At 39.5% G+C, this 24,588-nt stretch overlaps 2 protein-coding genes and 1 long non-coding RNA gene across 11 annotated transcripts in view; 2 read left to right on the top strand and 1 right to left on the bottom strand.

The window, feature by feature from the left end:
• HERC3 (HECT and RLD domain containing E3 ubiquitin protein ligase 3) overlaps window positions 1–3,323 on the top strand; it is a 128,235-nt gene extending 124,912 nt beyond the window's left edge. For all 3 annotated transcript variants that reach the window (XM_025386513.1, XM_025386511.1, XM_025386512.1), the window contains one exon: window positions 1,539–3,323. In XM_025386513.1, coding sequence (XP_025242298.1) covers window positions 1,539–1,747 — 209 coding nt within the window. In that variant the 3' untranslated portion in view covers window positions 1,748–3,323. The remainder of the gene's footprint in view (window positions 1–1,538) is intronic.
• Window positions 3,324–4,178: 855 nt separating this feature from the next.
• Window positions 4,179–24,456, top strand: LOC112624812. 2 transcript variants are annotated; one of them, XR_003119478.1, is made up of 5 exons: window positions 4,179–5,038; window positions 6,611–6,762; window positions 16,559–16,747; window positions 17,602–17,707; window positions 22,177–24,456. It is a non-coding gene; the product is annotated as an uncharacterized LOC112624812 (long non-coding RNA). The 2 variants fall into 2 exon arrangements; XR_003119477.1 differs by lacking the exons at window positions 4,179–5,038; window positions 6,611–6,762 and having other exon boundaries at window positions 16,127–17,707; window positions 22,177–23,063.
• The window catches only part of FAM13A (family with sequence similarity 13 member A), a 329,503-nt gene continuing 325,593 nt past the window's right edge, over window positions 20,679–24,588 (bottom strand). For all 6 annotated transcript variants that reach the window (XM_025385808.1, XM_025385807.1, XM_025385809.1 and 3 more), the window contains one exon: window positions 20,679–23,028. In XM_025385808.1, the coding sequence (XP_025241593.1) occupies window positions 22,902–23,028 (127 nt within the window). In that variant the 3' untranslated portion in view covers window positions 20,679–22,901. The remainder of the gene's footprint in view (window positions 23,029–24,588) is intronic.

Here is a 24,588-nt window from a genome sequence, read left to right as displayed (position 1 = left end):
TGAAGTCAAATTGTTTGGATTAACCTCTCTTACCTCTCTAGCCTTTAAAATATATTACAAAGTATCCGGATGCAACTGGGAAGGTGTGATTTATAGCAGCTTTACTGGGATATAATCTGTATGCCATACTCATTTAAAGTGTGTACTTCAGTGGTTTTTTAGCATATACACACAGTTGTGAAACTATCACACAGTTAATTGTAGAATATGTTCATAGCCTCAAAAAAGAAACCCCATACCTATTAGCGGTCATTCTCCATATCTCCTCCACCAGTCTTTCTGTCTCTATGGATTTGCCTATTCTGGACATTTCATGCAAATTGAATCATACAATATGTAGACTTTGGTGGCTGGCTGAATGACGTTTGAGAAAGGTAATAATACCTTTGGAAAGGAGAATGAATTCTAATTTACATGAACAAATTTAGCCTTTTAAAAATAGTTGAAGTATCTCTCAGTTTGTGTCTGTGTATAATCAGTGTCAGAAATTAGCTAGTGCATACTATGGAATTTTAGTCATATAAAACCAAAGCATGGGGTTTGATAGGCAGTCTATTTTGCTTTATAAGACTGGGCATATATTAGTATTAATGTAGGACTTACCCCCAGGTTCTGTTGCTCACATTGGAGCAAGGATGAGAGGAAGTAGAGATCTTACACAAGAACTCTTAGAAAGGAGGACCACTTCTCCTCTTCCTGGCCGCTTTGGCTATTGAGAAGCAGTAGTGGAAGAGCTGAAGGACAGGTTAAGGTTTGCCGAGTGAGCTTATAAGGCTGTGACATTCAAGAGATGCCTGCTCATGGTCCTGGGATTTCCCTAGAAAATGGCACTTTCTATTCATTAGACTTATGGAAATGTTTGTTAACTCTGGAGATTTTTGGCAAGAAAGTTTATGTAGCATAGCCTCAGGGAATGGCAGGTTATTTGAAAATGCTTCTTAACTAATGATTTTCTTATAGTAATTTCCAGCAATTCAACTATGAGGATGTTGTTCAGCACTAGAAAACAAGGAAAGCCAGCTGGCTCTCTTTCTCTATCTCCCTCTCTCTCTTTTGCCATGTCACAGTGCATGTCACAGGAGTGCAATGTCTAACATAATGTTTGGGTCAGCTCTTCTGGTTTAAGAAAAATGGAGACATGGAAAGGAGAGCAAATAGATCCTAAATGGAATTCCATAGACAAGGTGGTACAGGCATCAGGCACTTCAGGTGAGAGGAGACCCTGAGGTCAGAGACTTCAGTCTTCTGCCTGGTTTCCCCCTGAGATCAGCTGCTCTTTTCCTATGACAACAATTCCTTCCCTCTTTGATTTTGGGAAATCTCCTAAAATTTGTGAGGGCGTACATTTGATTGAGGCCTTTTTTTTTTCTTAAGTGCATCTAAGCATCATTCCACAGGATGCATATTGGCACATAAATGTAATTGTACTTCTCATGCAAGCCACAGGGTGTCATGCCTTCCTTTCCTGTTGCTAGAAGGACCTCTGAGATCCATTTTCCGTTTGCTTAGCTCCTAATGCCATTTCTCGTTCTCCCCAGTGTTCCTGACAGGCAGCGATCGGATTCCCATCTACGGCATGGCCAGCCTGCAGATTGTCATCCAGTCCACAGCCAGCGGGGAGGAGTACTTGCCAGTGGCCCACACTTGCTACAACCTTCTTGACCTCCCCAAGTACAGCAGCAAAGAGATTCTGAGTGCCCGGCTGACCCAGGCCCTTGACAACTATGAAGGGTTTAGTTTGGCCTGAGGCTCCTCAGCTTGTCCAGTATTTCCCTTCCTTCCTCAATGTCCACATTGAGACCTATACAGAAAATCATGGGGAGTGATTTCTATTTTTTTATTGTCTAAGAGGGTTGGGACTTTAAAATCCTGAGCCTGGTTGATGTGTTTCTGGGATTGTATAGCAGTAAACAACCTTTTTGAAAAATTAGGGGTTGGGGATGGGGTAAAAAATTGGCCCTTGTATGGGAGGTGTTTTTGTTTTGTTTTAAACCAAACTACCCAGTATTCCTTGCACTTGTGAATGTGTTGCACTCTGCTGGATGAAGTGGCAGTGGATTTTTAAACTTTCATTTCCCAAATATCTCTCTCAGCCCTGATCTTTTCTCACAATGCTTCCTTGTCCTTCTTTTAACTTCTCATTCCTCTATGAGAATGATTTAGACTGATCCGTCCTTTCTTATCTGCGCATGCAAGAACATCACCTTCCTCTGTACACTTGGGAATGCCTCTGGCTTGTTGCAGCCCTCCTTTAACCTAAAGGAGGAAAGGACTACTTCAGAATCTCCCAATTCCAAAAAGCTGACTCTGGGTCCATTATTTTGGCAGAACTCTTAAGAATTTATGGGAGCCTATATAAACATATCTTGCTTTAAAAAAGTTCTTGAGGGAATAGCAACTTTCCCATGGCTGTGCCTATTTCCTAGACCTTTTAAAAGATGTGCAGAGTAGCTTAGCATTCATTGTAGCTGAGCCTAATTTTGTTTTCTTGCTCATCCTTTTCCCTTTGACAATGAGGTTAATTGATAGACCCATCACCCCTTCCGCTCTCGCTTTTGGAGCAAATTGCATTAACTATTTTGAGTCTCTATATTGTCCAAGAAAAGTAGAAATAATAAATTTACTTTCCCCTTTTCTATCACCTTATGTCCTCTACTATTTTCTCCTTGCTCCCTTCCCTAATTTTCTCCTTTTTATTCCCTGCTTCCTCCCTGATTTTCCTTTCGTTTCTTCTTTATTTTATCCCATTCTTTGTTACTTGACTCAGTGCTCCCTTCCTCTCCTCTCCTAGTGGATGCATGCAGCCTTTTTTTCAATTTTTATTTAAATTGCAAAATTTTTACTCAGATTTTTTTCCTCTTCCCTAATTGCTAAGATTTAAGGACGTTCTTTATTATGAAACTTTATCACATTCGAAATGTTTGTTTACAGTGGGATTTTAGGGGGGATTGTGTTTAAATCAAATATATGTATTTTAAAAATAATGACATGCTCAACCTTCCTCATCATGGAGTAAGAAAATTCTACATGATTAAAGAATCCATGTAAGTCTAATTTTAAATTCCTGGTAACTAGAGAAAAGACTTATTTATATAAAATGAAGTATTTATGAACTGTGATAAAGCATCAAATCTTGATGAAGGATTGTAGATTTTTGCTTTTTTTGTTTTTAAAACTTATTCCAATTGCTAAATTGGTAGTTTTTCAGTCTTTATAAATACAGGATTAAAAATATATATACAGTTATATGAAATGTTTATTTTCTATGTGTGTGCATATAGTTCAATATTATGCAATAAATTTGGTGTTTTAACTTAAAACTATTTCTTATTGTACTTGCAGAATGGATAGATTGCTTTCAATAGAAGCAATTAGTTCATACACTCAGATAATGTAATAGAAGGTCAGATTCAATTCCTGCATAAGAAAGTAGAGCCAAGTGCTGCAGAAATGGAGAAGAAAGCAGGGGCAAGGAGCAGATGGCATTAAGGAAGAATGAAGTTTCTGAAGGTTGGGATGGACAAAAAGGTGTTTCTCAAGGAGAGAGAGGCTTTAGCAAAGGCTCAAACATTGGGGCATATTTAGGCAAGAGTGAGGAACAGTTTGAAGGGAACATCAGAGGAAATAGACAAATAATAGTAAACAATGGTAAGTAAGACTTGGGAGAAAGAAGGTAGATTTGGGGCTGAGGAACTAGCCTAACAGTGGAGCTTTAGTAGTAGCCAAGTAGGATTTGTTTCAGTGTTCAGAACCTGAGGGTGGTAAGACCTGAGCCGGGTGTTAAGAAGGAAAATGTAGATAGTCTAAATCTGGAGGTATTGAGGTGGGAAGGGCTGAGACAGCAGTGACAGTGACAGTGGCAGCAACAGAACTAGAGAAAAGTGTCTGAGGAGAGGTAGGGGGAGTGAGTGGAGGGGCTAGGAGCCTGCAGGGAGAAGGAGGTGCTAAAAGTGGATCAGAGACTGGTTCATTTAATGATTGGTGATTGTTAGGCCACTTAAGCACACCAAAAGTTTGAGAGACACAGCAAAAAAAAAACCAAACAAACAAAAAAAGGATTTTAAGTAAATTGATAAAGGAAGTAAAATGTATTGTTTTGCCAGATTAAATAGGTGGTTTAAAGGTGGTAAAGAGAATAGGAGCTTTCCATTAATAACCTCTATTTAACAAACATTTAATAATCTACATAAGTGCTACATTTGAGGGGTTAAAAACAAACCCCACTACATTTAATTTTGCGCAGAAATTGCCAAATTATTTTAACTAACTTTGAGGCCTCAGAATTCTCATCTGTGAATAAGGAGATTGGATCAGATAATTTCTAAGGTCATTTTGAGCTCTAAAATTGTATAATTCCATTACTGAGAAAGTGCCTGAACATAGAGATACCCAATACATATTTCTAAAGATTTGTTGCATGAATGAAATCTTGTGCTGCTTCTAAAACACTATGATTTTTGTGAGATAGTTTCCTTTTCCCCTTCATTACCAATGCTTTAGAAGACTTACTTCTGCATAGGCATTTCTGGATTTGCGTACCCACCTACCAACCTTCCCTCCCCTGAAAACTTTTCAGATGCTTCTTCATTGTTTTAGTCATTTACCACTTTAATGAATTCTCTGGCAACTTTATTGTGATGGGTGGGGATCAATGACAGTGTAATGAGGCAATTACCAAATTCTGATAGTTCCATCTACTCCGTGTGAAAGTCTCTTGATGTTTTATATGGTACTCTTATCAATAATCCCAGAGAGCAGGGGTTGGCAAACTATGGCCCATGGGCTAAAATGGTTTTTACATTTTAAAAGGGTTGAAAAATTTAAAAATGGAAGGATACATGACAGAGACTGGATGGCCTACAATGCCTAACATATTATCTAGCCCTTTACAGAAAAAAAGTACCAATCCTTATGGGACCAGACTTGCAAAAATCACAGTAACAGAGTGGAAAACCTTCCTGAAGTGTTAGGAGGAACTTGAGTCATAATTTGATGTTGAATCAGAGAGAACAAGTGTTTGGGCTTATTTGCCTCAGAGGTAAGAAAATCAAGTTTTAACTAAGATTAATCCACAGAAGTTGATATTAATACTAAGGTTTCGACCTAATAATAAGTAACCTGTATTAATTGTGTGCAGTGTACCAGACCCGTTATGAGATTCCACACCAACATTTGCTATGCACTAACTAGTTTAATTGCCACCACCAGGGTCCTCCTGGCTCTGCTATTTACTAGCTGTTTGACCTTGGGCAAGTTTCTTAACCTCTCTGTGTCTGATTTTCTTCCTTTTCAAAATGAGAATAGAAATAGTGCCTACTTCATGGAGTTGTTGTGAGGATTAAATGAATTAATGGAAAACATAGAATAGCGCTTAGCACATAATAAGCTCTCAGTAATTAGAATTACCATTATTATCCATTTTTCACATGAAGGAATTAATGTTTAGAGAAAATAATTGCTCATTACCACAAAATAGTGGGACCTGAACTTGACCATTAATCTGTGTTATGCCCAGCTGCTAGAGATGGGCAACAAATTGGACTAAGGCTGCTCAGTAGCCAAATAAAAAGGAATGTTGTGATGTGGCAGGTAACTTCTTTGACCACATATCTGCAAAGACATCGCCCTGAGTTCCACGTATCTGCAAAGACATCGCACTGAGTTTTGTTTTGCTGCCAGTGTGCAATTCAGTAGTGACAAGAGAACCAGTGCAGTTCTCTTGTCATTTGCAGTGGGTCTCAAGTGAGGCTGGAGGTCTCTGTGGGTAGTTAATAGCCAGGAACCAGGTATGCTTAATGCCTTGCATTGCATAGAACAATTCCTCTTTATCCTGCCCAAGACGCCAGTGGGCACTGCTATGGTTTGACTGTTTGTTTCCCTCTTAAAATTTATGTGTTGAAACCTAACCCCCAAGGTGATGGTATTAGGAAGTGAGGTCTTTGGGAGGTGATTTTATCACGAGGGAAGAACCCTCATGAGTGGTATTAGTTTCCTTATAAAAGAGAACCCAGAGAGGTGCCTTGCCTTCACTACCATGTGAGGACACAGCAAGAAGGCACAATCTGTGAGAAAGTAGGCCCTCACCAGACACCACCAGTGCCTTGATCTTGGATTTCCCAGCCTCCAGAACTGTGAAAAATAAATTTCTGCCGTAAATTACCTAGTGTTTGGCATTTTGTTATAGCGACTTGACTAGACTAAGACAGGCCCCTTTGTAAAACACTGAGAGAGGGATGGACTTCATACCCTTTAGGGGATCCTTCTCTGTAGAGTTCTTTTTTTCAGAAGACTAATTTTTTTCTTTCATTAATAGGCTTTTTATTTTTGAATACTTTTTTATTGGTACTAGTTGCACGTATTATGGGGTGCTTGTGATATTTTGATACAAGCATACAGTGCATAATGATTAAATCCGGGTAATTAAGATATCAAAAACATCTATCATTTCTTTTTGTTGGTTACATTCCAAATCTTTTAGCTATTTTTAAACATGCAATACATTATTAACCATAGCCACCCTATTGTGCTATCAAACACTAGAACTTATTCCTTCTATCTAACTGTATTTTTGTACCAATTAACCAACCTCTTTTTATCCCTCTCCTCCTAGTATTTGCCCAGCCTCTGGTAACTATCATTCCAGTCTCTACCAACTTTCTTAGCTCCCACATATGAATGAGAACATGCAATATTTGTCTTTCTGTGCCTGGCTTATTTCAGTTAACATCGTGACCTCCAGTTGCATCCATGTTGCTGCAAATGGTAAGATTTCATTCTATTTTCATGACTGAATAATATTCCCTCATGTTTATAGACCACATTTTCCTTATCCATTCATCTGTTGATGGATACTCAGGTTGAATCTATATCGTGGTTATTGTGAACAGTGCTGTAACAAACATGGTAATGCAGATGTCTCTTTGACATACTGATTTCCTTTCAAATTTTGGGTATATATGCAGTAGTGGGATTGCTGGATCATATAGTAGATCTATTTTTAGTTTTTTGAGGACTCTCCATAGTGTTTTCTATACTGGCACTAATTTACATTCCCACCAAAGGGTGTGAGCTTTCCCCTTTCTCTGCATTCCTGCCAGTGTCTGTTATTTTTTGTCTTTTAGGTAACAGCTATTTTAACAAGGATGAGATGGTGTCTCACTGTGGTTTTGATTTTCATTTCCCTCATTGTTAGTGATATTGAGTATTCTTTCAAATACCTGTTGGCTATTTATATGTCTTCTTTTGAGAAATGTCTATTTAGATCCTTTGCCCATTTCTAAATCACATTTTTTTTTTTTTTACTCTTGAGTTGTTTGAGTTCTTTATATATTCTGGTTAACCTTTTATTGGATAGATAGTTTGCAAATATCTCCTCCTATTCTATAGGTTGTGTCTTTACTCTGTTGATTGTTCCCACTCCTGTGCAGAAGCTTTCTAGTTTTATGTAATCATATTTATCTATTCCTGCTGTCCCTGCCTGTGCTTTTGAGGTCTTACCCAAAAGATCTTTGCTCAGACCAGTGTCCTGAAGCACTTCCCCAGTGTTTTTCTTCTAGTAGTTTTATATAATAGTTTCAGGTCTTAATTTATTTCATCCATTTCAATTTGGTTTTTATACATAGTGAGAGGTATGGAATCTAGTTTCATTCTTCTGCATATGGATATCCAGTTTTCTCAGCACCAGTTATTGAAGAGGCTGTCCTTTCTCCAATGTATGTTCTTGGCACCATTGTCAAAAATGACTTGACTGTAAACGTGTGATTTTATTTCTGGGTTCTCTATTCTGTTCTATTGGTCTGTGTAGGTGCCTGTTTTCATGCCAGTACCGTGTTGTTCTGGTTGTATGGCTTTGTAGTATTTATTTATTTATTTTTTTGACACGGAGTCTTGCTCTGTCACCCAGGCTGGAGTGCAGTGGCATGATCTTGCAAGCTCCACCTCCCAGGTTCATGCCATTCTCCTGCCTCAGCCTCCTGAATAGCTGGAACTATAGGTGCCTGCCACCACACCCAGCTAATTTTTGTATTTTTAGTAGAGACGGGGTTTCACCATGTTGGCCAGGATGGTCTCAATCTCTTGACCTCATGAGCCACCGCATCCAGCCTGAAGTATATTTTTAAGTCAGGTAATGTGATTCCTTCAGCTTTTTTTTCTCAGGGTTGCTTTGGCTATTAGGAGTATTTTGTGATACATATGAATTGTAGAATAGTTTTTTTTTTAATTTCTGTGAAGAATTTTATTGGTATTTTAATAGGGCTTGCATTGAATCTATAGATTGCTTTGGGTACCATAGATATTTAACAGTATTAGCTCTTTCAATACATGAGCATGGGGAATCTTTCCATTTATTTTTGTCTTCTTTCATTTCTTTCATCAGTGTTTTATATTTTCATTACAGAGATCCTTCACTTTGGTTAAATTTATTCCTGGGTATTCAATTTTTCATAGCTATTGTAAATAGGATTGTTTTCTTGATTTCTTTTTCAAATTGTTAGCTATTGGTGTATAGAAATGCTCCTGATTTTTGTATGTTGATTTTGTATCCTGTAACTGTACTGAATTTATCAGTTCTAATAGTTTTTGGTATTCTTTAGCTTTTTCTAAATACAAGATCATGTTGCCCGTGAACAAGGATAATTTGGCTTCTTTCTCGCTAATTTGGATACCACTTCTTTCTTGTCTAATTGCTCTGGCTAGGACTTCTAGTACTGTGTTGAATAAAAGTGGTGAAAGTGGGCATCTTTCTCTTCTTCCAGATCTTTGAGGACAGGTTTTCAGTAGCTGTGGGTTTGACATACATGTCCCACCTCAGCCTTCCGAGTAGCTGGGACTACAGGTGTGAGCCACCAACACCCAGCTAATTTTTGTATTTTTTGTAGAGACGGGGTTTTGCAACATATATGGCCTTTATTGTTTTGAAGTATGTTCCTTGTATACCTAGTTTTTTGAGAGTTTTTATTATGAAGGGATGTTGAATTTTAGTGAATGCTTTATTCAGCACCTGTTGAAATGATTATGTGGTTTTTCTTGATTCTGTTAATGTGATGTATTGTGTTTATTGATTTGTGTATGTTTAACCATCCTTGCATCCCTGGGATGAATCTTACTTGATCACGTGAGATCTTTCTAATGTGTTGAATTTAGTTTGCTTGTATTTTCTTGAGGATTTTTTTGCATCTATGTTCATCAGAGCTATCAGATCTTTTTTTGTTGTATCCTTGTCTGGTTTGGATATCAGGGTAATGCTGGCCTAATAAAAGTATTCCCTCCTCTTTAATTCTGTAGAATAGTTTGGATAGAAGTGGTATTAGCTCTTCTTTAAATGTTTGGTAGAATTCAACAGTGAATCTGTTAGGTCCTGGGTTTTATTTTTTATTTTATTTTATTTTTTTTGTGGGAGGATTTATTACTGGTTCAGTCTTGTTACTCACTGTTGGTCTTAGAGGTTTCGTATTTCTGCATAGTTCAGTCCTGGTAGGTTATATGTATATAGGAATTTATCTTTTTTTCCCCTAGTTTTTCTAATTTGTTGTCATGTAGTTCATAATAGTCTCTAATGATTCTTTATATTTTTGTGGTATAAATTCTAATGTCTTCTTTTTTTTCTCTGATTTTATTTATTTGGGCCTTCTCTCTTTTTTCTTAATTAGTCTATGTAATGGTTTTTTGATTTTGCTTATTTTTTAAAAAAACAACTTTTGTTCTTCTCTATTTCTTTTAGTCTCAATTTATTTCTGCTCTGATCTTTATTATTTCTTCCCTTCTGCTAATTTTGGGTTTGGTTTGTTCTTGCTCTTCTGTTTCCTTGAGGTGCATGGTTAGATTGTTTATTTGAAATATTTCTAGTTTTTGATGGAGGTGTTTATTCCTATAAACTTCCCCATTAGAACTGTTTTTGCTGTATCACATAGGTTTTGGTATGTTGTGCTTACATTTTCATTTGTCACAAGGAATTTTTAGATTTCCTTTTAAATTTCTTCATAGACCCATTGATTGTTCAGAAGCATGTTAATTTTCATGAATTTATACAGTTTCCAGCATTACTTCTGTTATTGATTTCTAGTTTTATTCCACTGTGGTCAGAAAAGATACTTGATATGATTTCAATTTTTAAAAATTTGTTGGCCGGACACGGTGGCTCACGCCTGTAATCCCAGCACTTTGGGAGGCCGAGGCAAGCGAATCACGAAGTCAGGAGATCAAGACCATCCTGGTTGACACGGTATAACCCCGTCTCTACTAAAAATACAAAAAATTAGCCGAGTGTGGTGGCGGGCGCCTGTAGTCCCAGCTACTCAGGAGGCTGAGGCAAGAGAATGGTGGGAACCCATGAAGTGGAGCTTGCAGTGAGCTGAGATTGTGCCACTGCACTCCAGCCTGGGTGACAGAGCGAGACTCCGTCTCAAAAAATATGAATAAATAAATAAAAATAAAAATTTGTTAATAATTGGGTCTGTCTTGGAGAATGTTCCATTTGCTTTTGAGAAAAATATGTATTCTACAGCTGTTTGATGGAGTGTTCTGTGAGTATCTATTAGGTCTGTTTGATCTGAAGTGCAATTTAACTCCAATGTTCCTTGCTGATTTTCTGTCAGAATTACCTGCCCATTGCTGAAAGTGAGGCATTGAAGTCCTCTATTATTGTATTGCAGTCAATCTCTCCCTTTAGGTTTATTAATATTGCTATTATATATTTGGGTGCACTGGTGTTGGATACATGTTACAATTGTTATATCCTCTTGCTGACTTGACGCCTTTATCATTATGAAGGAGTCCTTTTTGTCCTTTTTTTTTTAAAAACCATTCTTAAAGTAATCTGATATAATTGTAGCTACTCCTGCTCTTTTTTGGTTTTCATTTGCGTGGAATATCTTTTTCCATCCCTTGACTTTCAGTCTGGTTGTCTTTATAGGTGAAGTGAGTTTCTTATTATAGACAGCATAGACTTTGGTCTTGTATTTTTAAAAAAAATCCATTCAGCCTCTAGACGTCGTTTAATTTAAGAATTTAATCCCTTTATAGTCAAGATTATTATTGATAGTTAAGGGTTTACTACTGCCATTTTGTTACTTGTTTCTAGGTTGTTTTGTAGATCCTTTCTTCTGTTTTTCCTTTCTTCCTGTATTTCTTTGTGATTAAGTGATTTCCTCTAGTAACATATTTTGATTCTATGCTCTCTATTTTTAGCACATCTCTTGTAGGTTTTTGCTTTGTGGTTACCAAGAGGCTTACAGAAACATCTGAGAATTGTAACAGGTTATTTTAAATTGAGAATGATTTAACTTTTATTACAAGGAAAACTATGAAAAATAAACTCTAGTCTAATCCGCCCCCCACATTTTGACTTTTTGTTAAAAAGTTGACATATTTTTATATTGCCTATCCTTAACCAATTGCTACACTTATTATTTTTTTAATAGTTTTGTCTTTAAGTTTTCAGACTTGTGATATAAGCGGTTTACTTTCCACATTTACAGTATTATTCTGATTTTGTCCGTTTTATTACTTTTACCAGTGAGTTTTATACCTTCAGATGTCTTGTTTATTTTACTTTTTTTTTTTTTAGTAGAGATGGGGTTTTGCTATATTGGCCTGGCTGGTCTTAAACTCTTGGCCTCAAATGATCCACCCACCTCAGCCTCCCAAAGTGCTGGATTACAGGCATGAGCCACCATGCCCAGCTAGATGTTTTCCTATTACATGTTGGCATCCATTATATTCAGATTGCAGAACTCTGTTTAGCATTTCTTATAAAACAGGTATGGTGTTAATTAATTCCCTCAGCTTTTGTTTGTATGTTTGTGTTTCTTCTCCTTTGTATTTTAAGGATAGCTTTGCTGGGTAGGGTATTCTTGGTTGACATTTTCTTCAGCACTTTGAATATAACATCACACCCTTTCCTGGCCTGTAGGGTTTCCACTGAGAAGTCTGCTGAAAGCTGTATTGGATGTGATATTTTTCTTTTGTCTTGCTGATTAGAGTTTTTCTCTCTTTGTCTTTGATTTCTGCTAATTTGATTATGATGCTCCTTGGGGGATAATTCCTCTTTCATTTGAATTTGATTGGTGACTTCTCAGCTCCTGTACCTGGATGCTGTTCGTCTTTCTAAATTTGGGAAATTTTCAGCCATTTGTTCTTTAAATATACTTTCTAGGCCTTTTTTTTCCTTGTCTGCTTTGGGAATTCCAATTACATGGAGGTTAGTACACTTGATGGTGTAGCATAATTTTTGTAGGCCTTCTTCACTATTTTCATTCTCTTTTCTGTTTACTACTCTGACTGGATAATTTCATATGTTCTGGCTTGAAGCTTACTAATTATTTCCTGTTTAATCAAGTCTGCCGTTAAAGCTTTCTCAGGAGTTTTTCAGTTCAGTTATTGTATTCTTAAGTTTTAGGATTTCTCTTTGATTTCTTTTAATTTTTTTCTATTTCTTTGTCATTGTCTCCTTTTGTTTCTGGATTGTTTTTCAAATTTCACTCCCATCCTGGGGAGGACTTATATTGAGCACCGGAACTAAACGAGTGTACTGGAACGGACTTGTTGCCCTGTTGTCATTTCCAGTCTCGTGAAGGCACAGTGAATATCAAAAATTAAATGATGTTCTAGAACTAAATTGCTGCCCTGCCATTGTTTCCTTGTCTGGGGAAGACTTATAGCAAATACCGGAGTTTAAATGCTGCCCTGAAACAACACTGCTGCCCTGCCATTGTTTTCCAGTCTGGGGAAGACTTAAAAGGGCACTGGAACTTAATCTTGACCTTTTAGTTGTTTCTGAGCTAGAGGAAGACTCCACTCACGCACCTGGGATTTGTGGAAAACCCAGCTGGGGATTTGGGCCTTCTTCTGGATTGTGCCCCTGAGGCACTATGGTCCTGGCCAGTCTGTTTAACTTGGTATCCCTACTGATCAGAGTGCTGAGATCAGCTTTCTGTGATGAACACCCTGGTCATTGTTTCCAACTCACCCCAAGTAGTTAAGCTTTCCTGACACTCCCAATGGTTCTGATCGAATAGGACCAGAATAGACTTCCCATGAAGATTCCTAGACCAGTGGGGAGATCGAATATTCACCTCCAGTTCCCTCCTTCACCAGCAACCATGGGTCTAGGGAAAATCTCTGTGAGTGGCACTATGCCAGCTTAGGGGAAGAGGTATAAAATGTAAAATGTGTAAAGTGACTGTTCATCCTACCTGTCACGGCTTCTCTCAATTCTGTGTGCCTAGGTGGTTTCTCTGCTTCTCCCCTGAGTTCTGGTATATTCATGGTGGTATTCTTGTCATTGAATGGTTTCTAATTGTATTTTTGTCAGGGGCGTGATGCTGGGGGATTGTCTATTCCACCATCTTGCTAATATCACTCTGAAACTCTATTTTTGAATAATTTTAGATCTATAGAAAAGTAGCAGAAATAATAGAGTTCTTTGATTTTTCACTCAGTGTCCCCAAATGTTAACATAGCACCATGGTATAGTTATCAACACCAAGGAACCAATATTAGGAAATTACTATTCAAGAAACTTCACACTTTTCTTTTGGATTTTATCAGTTTTCCCACTGATGTCTGTCCTAAGGTCTGATCGAGGATCCCACAGTGCATGTATTTCAACAGGCTTTTAGTAAATATTGGGATTCCAGGCTTTGCCTCTCGCTAGATATGAGAGTGCAAATCGTCTGTGCCCCTCCACCTCCCCAGGCAGTCATGCTGTCCAATCTTGGGACATAGTGAAGGGCCTCTTCAGGCAGGCAGGTAAGTCATCAGGCCACTCCATGGGCCCTGGGAGACCATGAGCACACAGCTGGGCCCTTCTTCGGCAAGCGGCTCTGTGTTCTCAGTAGTAGGAATGAGTAGACATTGAGGCCTCAATAGTTGGCAAAAAGCAGAGCTTCCTGTGGGAAAAATACTTTGAATAAGGAAGAAAAAGGACATTTGTATTATATAAGTTTGGCTGTCTCTAATTTAAAGAAAGTTAAACTTTATTGCACAATGACTACTAGTTCTTTCTTCTTCTTCCTTCTCCTCCTCCTCCTTCTTCTTCTCCTCTTCCTTTTCCTTTTTCTCCTCTGTCTCTTCCTCCTTCTCCTTGTCCTTTTCTCCTTCTCCTCCTCCTTCTCTCTTTCCCCGTTTCTCCTTCTCTTCCTCCTTCTCATTCTTCTCCTTCTTCTTGTCCTTCGTTTCCTCCTCCTCCTCCTCTCAAATTTAGTTTTCCACGGAATCCCCTGTCCTTTGGAATTTTTTTTTCTTTTTTCTTTGCTTAGTATCTGTTCATTTCTCCCAGAATCATAGTTTGGAATTAATGTCCAAATAGTAGTTAATCAGATGATAGAGATTAAAGTGAAGGGAGGGCATACACTGGAATAGCAAAATATATTTGCAGTGAAACCCAATGAATAGGATACTTCATGTTAGGGTCAAGTATCGGAGGAAAAACAAATACTTTCATTAAAATCAAAGCTACTTTTCAGAATTTCATTATATTCTTTTAATGAGAAATGTATGTGTTGGTTGTCGTCTTGTCGTCTTTGACTCTTAAAATGTAACCAAGCAAAAAGTGCCTAAGAATGTGATGCTACATTGCCTTTAACTTAACTTCGTTAGTAGCAGAGGTTCCATGAGTTATGAGTACTCTGCTCTGTGAATGTCTCCATTTCTGAGGTGCCTTTGTGCAGTATTGATAGGAACCATGCCTGGGCTCCACTTACAGACTTCTGTTGGTGAACAGGATCTCACAAAGCAGAACGGAAGTTTGTGATAAGGAAGAGGACGAAGAGAGCAGGTCCTTGTGTTCTTCAGAAACAGTGAACATTATCCTACTGATTTTGGACAAAGGGAGTTCTCCAGTAGGAAGTGACACAGAACCTATCACAGTGCCTTTCCAATCCAGGTTTTTGGTAATGAGTGATGAATGAATCCCATGAGAGCAGAGCCCCGTGGAGCGGGTGGCAAATGTTGCTCTCTGACTATAGTTCTCTGCTTAGGGATGCTAACATAGACTGCCTCAGATGCAGGCAGGGCTGCTTGTCCACACTGCTCAGGTGTGGCTTTGCATTAACATCTGTAGTGTCCTTTACTTGTGCAGTGAGATACCTAGGATATGCAACAGAATAGGTGCTGGAAGAGGTGTCCACTACAGTGTGGACAGACTTTTTGGATCTGTATTAATAACAGCCTCTCCCATGGATTAGCTAGTCCAGGCTTTGGTGCTTTATTTCCTCCCAGAATAATGGAGTGTGTACTCCTTAGCTATTTGTAGCACCAAGAAAATTAATCCAGATGTCATCTTTTTTTTTTTGTTCCTCTAGTGTGGCTGGATACTTGGCAGGGCACACAATCACATGGTCTTCAGATCTTCTAAAAGCTGATTTTCCTGGGCCTAATCCCATGAGAGTTGGAGACAGTCTATGATAATTACTGATTCAGCTCCTGCTGGTGTTGAACTTACTGAGAAACTTAAACAAGAATTAAAATACACACCCACACACCCCTCAGATGGAGCCAAACACTAAACCAGATTAGTCTTTTGTGGTTACCTTTTCTTTAGGATTAGGAGGATCAGAAAGCAAGAGCAGATTCTGAAACACTGTAGCCCCATTTCCCACTGGGTCATAAGAGGCTGGTGCTCTTGAGGACGAAGGTTGGCAGCAGGTGCCAACTAGGTACTGGCTTGTGGTCCCAGCAGAGCTGGCCTGCCACAGCCCAAGCTTCTTGTTTTGGTTAAAAAATGGGTCTTTTGGCCTTTCATGCCTGGACGTTCTCTGGGACTCAGATGTTTGTGAACCAGGTTCAAGGACTCTCAAGTTCAAGTCACTGGCAGATTGGAGAGAAGACCTAGAAGTTCTAAGTGTCTGAGAGGAGGGATGCAAAGCCTCATTCAGTGAGACTGCAAAGTCACCTGAATGGGAAAGCTCGCCCTATTGCTGGCCTCGGCAATGGCACCTTCAGGTTGTCTCCTGTACGGGTTGATGAGGGAGTGGAGGACCCCAGGTCTCTTAGTGTCAGCCTTGGCCACAGGTTTCGATGAAATTTAGTATGTTGGTTAGGAGTGTGCCAAAATCAGAGTAACTCCCCTCCCAAGGGGACGTTCAGTTTTCAGTTGTTAAAAATACACCCTGAGACAGAAATTTCAGGACACTTAAGTGACTTTGAAATCCATCCAAAGGTTACTCTGTTCCTTCACTGCATACATCTCAGGCATTTCCGTGTTGGTCTCAGCTGCCATGTCAATGGTTTATTCGTTTTACATGTTGGAGCAGATCTGGACCTCCCAAAACATTTTGGGGAGAAGTAGACTTAGAGGGGTTTTCCCTGCTCTGTGAGAGAAGGAATTTAGCAAGCATTAATTTTTCTAAGAAGGTGGCACAAGTTTTGATGTGATGTGCTGGAAAACAGTAATAGTCACAATTTATCGTATTCCCCCAAGAGAATGGGATGATGTTCCCATAGAATCTTACTCATCCTGTTAGCAATAACTTGTATTCTCTTTCTGATTCACACCAACAAGGATCAGAGGGTGTTGGTGGGGAAAATGATACGGTGAAATACAGTTTGTTTTTTGCAGGGATTCTGAATGTGTCGCTGGACTAAGATAGGAAGAATGTTTGCCTTGAGGCTGATGATAGTAACCACCCCACCCACCATCATCTATTACGGATTTACTGTGTGGTCACTTTACAGTCATCCAAGTAAATTTCCATAATCACCTGATAAGATGGGTACCGCTTTTCAGAAAAAGAAACATTTCTGGAGGGTAAGTAACGCAAATCATACAGCTGAGCCATCTGTCTGCATCTCAAGCATCGAGGCAGCATTTGGCCTCTGTGGGTGTTGTCAAATGTGCTGGTCTCTGTTAACTCAGGGTTTTGGATTAATTGGTGGAGCTGCTCATTTCCATAAAAACCCAGGATGCAGTCTGCAGCCTCTATTTAAAGTGAGGTCCTTGGACGAGCAGCCCGGCAGCAGGCGGCAGCTTGTCAGCAGAACATCAGGCACTCCCTGGAGCTACAGCACCAGATCCCCAGGCAGGCGCACGTGCATCCAAGTTTGAGCCGCACTGCTTTCTGCTACTACGGAGGAATGTATCCTTTACTCTCTCCCTCCCCTTCGTCTCATCTTGTCCAGTAATTTTAAATTATTTAAAAGTTACAGAAAATCATAGTGTCTCAAAATGGCTTACCAAGAAACACTCAAAGCTGTAGGATCAGAAGCTTGACATGAAGGTTTCTGCACATCTTTGAATTGCTTTACAGAAAGAAGAATCCAGACATCTAAAAGATTACAATTTCAGAATTCATAGTAACATGGGGATCTTCTTGCTGTCAGAACTGAGTTCTTGCTGAGGTGTGCACTGGCCCGTGTCCCCCAGGCAGCTGCAGCACAACACGGAGTCCCCCTTGCTGTCTAAGCCTTGTTGTTGGAGGGGAAGGGTGAGGACCAAGCTGTCAACAATCCCAGACCTGCCAAGCCCCATTTGTCTGTGTGCCTGCCAGGATTCTAAAACTGCAATTGGGAATTCTGACTTTCACTGAATGTGCAAATCTGTGTATATACAGCCTTGGTGAGCTGACCCCGTCAGGGATGACTGTGATATACTTTGTCTTACAGGATTCAGAATCCATAGCTAGAAGAGGTAATAGGCCATTGGGAGGGCCTGCTTCTCCTCAGCCCGCCCCCACCCCGTGTGGGTCTCCATTCTGAAATTTCCATTCAGGTACTTCACAGTTCTGCAAGCTATGATAGGACTAGAAGTGAAAACATCGTTGGGGGGATTCAGAGGACATCAGGCTTTGTACTAGGCTGTGGAACCTGGTGTACTTGGGCTTGTATAACTTTCTGGTCCCTCAAAAGAGGCAACATCAGAATATTGAAGAAAATGAGAGTCACTAAATATAGCTTGTCGTTTCTGCCCAAATTTTATTACTTGAGCCCATAGTTACCAGAATTATTCAGGGTGAGCTTCAGTTTTGGCAGGACAGCATTAACTTGCATCTGTGTTAGCAGTATTGCATCTTTGCACTCTGAAGCCAGATAGATCTGAGTTTGAATCCTTGTTTTAGCGCTAGGCCTTTATTCTAAGCCTTTTTTATTTTTTAATTTCAGGCTTAGCATATTTTTAATGCTTACTTTCTGTCACTTAGAGGATGTATAGCAGCACATAAAGGACACTGCATGCGTACCCACCATGGCAGCTTTGTGTACCCAGCTGTCAGGTGGGACATGGAGCTCCTGCTGCCCAACTCTCCAGGCTGTTCGAGGTCTGAGCAAGGGCACACTTGGCCACAGACAGGAACAGGCAGTGCAAAGGATGAGGTGCTCCCTCCACACAACTGAAACGTGTCTTTCTCCAAGTCTCTCAGTTCTCTGGTGGCCTTATTAGTTTCAGAATAGTAAATGGCTAATGTATTTATTCATGATGGCCTCATTGGCTTTGGAAACGTACTTAATTTTCAAAAATTTGCTTTAATGCCTTCATTACTGCACTCCTCCAACGCTTTCTATGAACTATTTTAAAGGCAACTGGGCATAGAGCACAAGCCCACTTTTCTAGCTACAAAATGGACATGCCTGAAGTGTACACCCAGCTTGCATCACCTTCCAGTGCCCTGCCTGGAGACAGAACAAAAACTTAATCCCCAGGAGGCTTCTGAGGGGCTCCAGGGAGTCACAGGATTCCTTAAAGAGGGGAAAGGTCAGACCCTGATCCTGATGACACTGTCAAAAATTCTAGAACTTTCACAGTTTAAAATATTTTACATTTATACAAAATAGTCATGTATAAAATGTTTTTTGTGCATTTTACATTTTTAAAAAGGAAAGTGGTAATTTCAAATGCCTTCTGCTTACATGTCATGTAAATAGTTAGGAGCCCGTATTTTTTACAAAAACTATTTGTGGAGATTTTCATGACTGTATGGGTGTTTTCAGTTGGAGGACTTGCCAAACCTGTGTTTTCAGGCACACACATGATCTCTGCTTGGGAAAGTGGCCAGTGCCACTATGCAGTGCATTTATACGTGACTCTGATTTGGTGTGTGCTGTGTTGGTCACCACTTAAAAGTAGAGCCAGTGTGCACAATTTGAATACATAAAAATTTGAAAATATGTTTAGCCAGTCTACTCTTCAGTACATTTTAAGTGTCAAGTGGAAAAAAACAATAAAAGGAAATGAATGAAGGAAAGGAAAGCACTTACCGAGTTCTGTCAAACACAAGAGCTTCAGAGGAAACACTGCTTCAAGACTGTAGTGTAGTGTGTCCCTCCTCATTGATTTAACTAAGTGGATACTAAAAAAGAGCATCACAGAGGCATTGATCTTGGTGCAGAAACCACCTCTCCCCACTAGGGGAAAACAAACGAGGAAGCAGCGTGGCAGGAAGACCCCTCTTGAGAGCAGAACAGAATTTAGACTACAGCCAGCTTTCACAAAGCTGTCAGCAGTTTATGGTGTTCAGCTATAAATATACCACCAAAAGCATAAGGTGTTACTCTTAAGAAAATGGCATCTTCATCAGATTAAAAAGCTCTAAAACCAAAAATGATCCAAACTTAAAATTTTGATTTTCCTTAACTCTGTGATCCGTTCTGGACACAGGGCCCAATTCTGTCTCTTGAGAACTAGGCAACCCCTGGGCAGAACTAGCTTAATTAACACCATGGCCATCCCTTTATGCTGATAGTAAACCTAAATATTCACCTTATAAGGAATTCTAAGCTCAACCACATTTACAAATGCTCAGCCCTCGGGGTTCCCAGACTGCTGGTCTTGGGACACCTTAGTGTGACATTTATGACACCGCACAGCTTTGAGGCATTTGTCCTTGGCTGGAAATGTCACACCTGGGAGCAGGCACACCCTGCAAGAGGCTATTCCCTTGCCACCCAAACAATGAATTAGGATGAGACAAAGCAAAAATAACACTGTTACGGAGACATCACTGATCCCTGCAATGAATAATAATCTTTTGACGTCTTTGAACTGGTAGGCAAATGGAAGAAATCTTAAGAGCTGACAACATCCTAGCTGGTAATTAAAAAAATAATTAGTATTCCAGTTTGAAATTTGATTTGGTCTTTCACGGAAATTTTCCCTTATCTGGAGGTCACCAAATTGTACTAGCTTTTTTTTTTTTTTAAAGCAGCACAGGACAAACTTCTACCATCTTGAAAAACTTCTAAGCTAGCCCTTATCCTAAATCTTGCACCTACAAGTCTTAGAACGTGAAATCTGAACTAAAGGATTCAAAGATGAAACGTAATGATATCATACTTAATGTAAACATCTATTTCAATGTTTACTCCAGACTGAACAAAATAAAAGTGCTTATGAAAATTATAAGTCTGCCATCTTTAATTCTTAAGTTTAGACTTACGAAATAACTCGACATGTATTTTGTTGGTATGTGCTAATAAACACACATTTCTAAGACAGCAAAGGAAAAACCCCAGTCCAGAGCAGTCTGTCTGTGTGAAGCCAATTAAGACACCGCTTCTAGTGCCTTGAGATTCCGGGCTGCTGAAATGGTTGCTGGGGAACGTATCATCTCCCTTGGCAGAGCCAGAAACCACTGACTAACATGTCTTCAAATAAGATCTACTGTGAGAAGGGCTTCCCCTCATTTCATCTGGGCTCCATTCCATGAAGATATAAGTTAGTGGAAATTACCAAGGAAAACACAACATCCCATACACAATTTATTTTATATAACTTGGTGTTTTCTTTTATTGAATCATACAAATTCAAATGGGGATTCCTGAATAATCTTTTGTTAATTTACCTTTGGCAGAAACAACAGATTCCAAAACAATTAGTAGCATCTCATTTATTTGTAGCATAAAAAAAAATTCTGTAGCATATTTTCCAAAAACATAGTCTTAAACAAGTGTGCTTTAAAAGCTAACTGGTAATGATCTGATTACTATCATAGCTTATTTAAGAGAGCTGTTACTTAAAGGACAGACTAGACATGTATTTTTTAAAAAAACACAATTTTTGGTCATGTGAATGATTCATGTTCAGATTTCAAAAATAGGAAACATCCTAAAGTGCATCATTTTATTTATAATCTCACTCCTTGAAATTATAGCAATCTGCAATGTAAACAGTAGAGCAAAGAATTCCAAACTATATTTTTATGTACATTTAAACCTGTAGGATTATGTACCGTCTTTGAGTGTGGATTAAAACCAGGGCACTTCCAACACATAGCTCAAGCTTCCATACGATTAAGAGCAAACTTAAAGGCATTCCTTTTCCCCATCCTTGACTTAACATGCAGCTAACAGAGGAGAGCTGCTACCTCACTTCAGCAAAGGAAAATGTTGCTGTCAATCCCATTAGACCAGCCAGTTTCTCACGACCCTTTAAAACTGAAAACTGGTCAGTATAGTTTTACATTCTTTTTCTTTTCCTTAAAACTATGCCCTTTAAGAAGGCAACTTTCAAAACATACAGGAGGGTGGCTCTGCTGTGTGTTCATCCTGTAACACTTGTCGTCAAAGGCAGAGCTCCTGAAGCACCTTCTCTGGTCAGCCATGGCGGGCGGGCAGACGCCTGGGCTCGGCCTCGCAGAGCACAAAGGTGGACCCAGAACCCACTGTCCTCAGCGCAGGTGCAGGAGTTAAAGTAACAACACATCACAAGGTGACGTCAAGCACACTGAAGAGATGGATGATTTGGTGTCTTACATTTCCTGGTCCCTCCAAAATGTCTAATATAGACAGCTTTGTGACAGTCTTTGAAAAAAATTATAATTGGCCAGACAGAATGACATTTTTTTCTTTTTATACACGATCTCGAAAATAGTGTCATTTAGATTCTGCCTTGGGCTGAGCTCTGAGGGCTACATTTACCCGTCAGTTTGGGTATTTTAGTGCAGATATTTTTTTAAAAATTAAACTCTGGTAAGTACTCAGGAGGCTGGGAACACAGGCCCCTTCTCTCCCCTGATCCTCTGTATGCAGGCTAGGACTTAAGCCCCTTTATGTTTGGCTAGTGCCACAACAAAACAGCCCCAAACAGGTTGCCATAAGCATGCTGGCCTGGCTTGGTATTTGATGATAAAAATCTGAGACTGGTAAGTGCAGTCAGCGTTCAGGAAAGAATCTCCAGGCTCTTCTCCCATCAGCTGGTTTTAAAATCAGCCTTCATACAGCTGCTTACCATCTCTCTGTCCTCTGCAGATGACCCGGTCCTAGGCAGGGACCAAAATTCCTTGTCAGCTGAGGAAGTCCTGAAGAAACACCCTGAAGATGATGACTGCACTGCCATTGTGGGCAGATGCACCTTCCATCTACCTGAGGGCTGAAGGGGAAACCCTTTCACACACGTGAGGAAGGCGCAGCTCTGTGGAAAGATCACCAGAATGGCAGCGGCAGCAAATAGGGCTCCAATGCACGTTTGCACTTAACTGGGTCCAAGGAGAGCACGGCCCTCCACAGCAAGTTTGCTCTATAGAATAAAGTCCTGAGCTTGTTTTTATCACAGTTAGACAGAGAATGGTCTCATGTTTCTCAGTTATCCGGGGAAGACCAGTGTATATTCTCTGTAGATGAGGGTTGTCTAATGTAGTGATTCATCTCTGCTAGTGTTAGGAAAGCTCCACTACTGTGTGTGTGTGTGTGTGTGTGTGTGTGTGTGTGTGTGTCTGTGCGCACGCGCATGTGCACACACTGCAATCTTGACTTTCCAATTACAAAATGCCTAAGTCAGGTCACATTGTCTTCTTCCAGCCAGTTTCTAAGGCAGGCAATGGAAACAGGAGCCGATGCCAAATGGTCTAGAGGCAGAAGGGCCGCATGCTTTGCAGGGCCAGCTCCAAGGCTGCCTTCCAGAGCTGTTCTTTCTCAGGGGAGAGTAAACTCTCACTGCAGCTGCCAGCCCCCTGTGCTCGGGCGGGGGTCGCCCCTCACATGGACTTGGAATCCGTGTCTCTCTTGCTGATGAGCACCTCCAGGAGCCTCAGTTTTGCCTTTATGTGCTTGTATTCACTGTATTCTTCAGCCATAGGAGTGCGGTCTTCCTTCTGGACATTTCTAATGCAAATAAAGGAAAAAAGGTCTGAGGATCATTTCCTGTCTTTGCTAGATACTATTCATCGGGCAAATTATCATTGTGTGTAGAAACATTGCAGTTTATCAACTTGTACAATCAGTGTTGCCAAGTGGCCCTTGGTCTTAAGACTGGAGCTGGATTTAGACAAATAATGAAAATGTTTCACCCAGAAGGCATCATGCAACTGAGTTTTTATATAATTAATCTGGCATCTTGTATGACAAGAAGGCTAAGAAATGCAGACATTCTCTCTAAGTATGAATTCACATTGAGCTCTCATACACCAAAATCCTTTATTCATAATTAATGTTTTCTCATTCTTATATATTTCATCTCGTGAACTTTTAAATTTTTAATTAGCAACTAGTCCATCCACAACTTACTTTTTTTTTTTTTTTCCAAAAACAGATAGTACTCCTGCTTATCATAAAACAGTCTTAGAATTCAGCAGCTGGATTCCATAATACTACTATAATAAGCCTTTATAGTTTGAGTAACTTTCCATGCATCCTATTTATATGCACAAGTATTCGAGAGCTTATAGGTCAAGCCCTGTGATAAGTACTTTGTACCCATGATCTAATATAACCCTTATAACACCTTGATGAGACGGAGCCATTTCTATACTACACATGTTGAAACCAGCACAGGAAATCAGATAACTTGCCTGCTCTTGGCCACTATGCGGTGTGCGCTGCTGCTTTGCGTTTTATGGGAAATTGCACATGGCAGACATTCAAACGTAGGCTCCCTGCCTTTATTATTAAAGGGCAAATGTGGATAAGGAGGATAGCATGGGGCTTAAATTGTTCAATGAATTAAAAATAAACCAATCTTATTCATACCCTGCCTTGTTCTAGGAAAGGATTCTATCTACTGGTTTCTCAGGGGGCAGGCAAGGAACAGGTGCTCAGGAATTGGAGCATCTGGAACGCAGGCCCCCGCTGTACTCTGAGGGGCTTCACTCTCCTCAGACATGAAGTCATGGAACCAGTTTATCTCCAAGTCCCTCATAGTTCTAAACATTTTTGACAATTAAGTTAATGTCCTCCATTGACATTTTCTTAAAACCTGGGCGTTGCATAATTCTACATGTTTCCTCGTGTATAAGATATCTGTGCATAATGTGACTTAGAATATAAAAAAGGATAAACGAAAAAATAGGCTTAGATGAAAGATTGGAAAGATACACATCAAAACATTAATTCTGATTTGTCTTTGGTTATTATTATTTTGGGAATTACTACTTAAATTTGCTTACCTATATTTTCTAAATACTCTGCAATGGGTGGGAAATGAAAAGCAAATGTTTAGGCATAAAAATATGAGACATATCTAAATCAGAGATCCTAAAAGTAAATTTACACAATAATTGTTAAACTAAACTGAAATACAATGTATTTTAAATGACAAAAATTTTTATGGTGCTTTTATTTCCCCAAACTTTCAAGAAGTATAAAAGAGGACTCAAGAGAAACAATACTTACATAGCTTCAGTAATCTGGGTTAAAACCAATTTAAAACGATAAAACCTAACTCCA

This window comes from Theropithecus gelada, chromosome 5 (genome assembly GCF_003255815.1).
Source record: "Theropithecus gelada isolate Dixy chromosome 5, Tgel_1.0, whole genome shotgun sequence".
Classification (NCBI taxonomy): Eukaryota; Metazoa; Chordata; class Mammalia; order Primates; family Cercopithecidae; genus Theropithecus; species Theropithecus gelada.
This window is presented reverse-complemented; position numbering and strand designations above follow the sequence as displayed.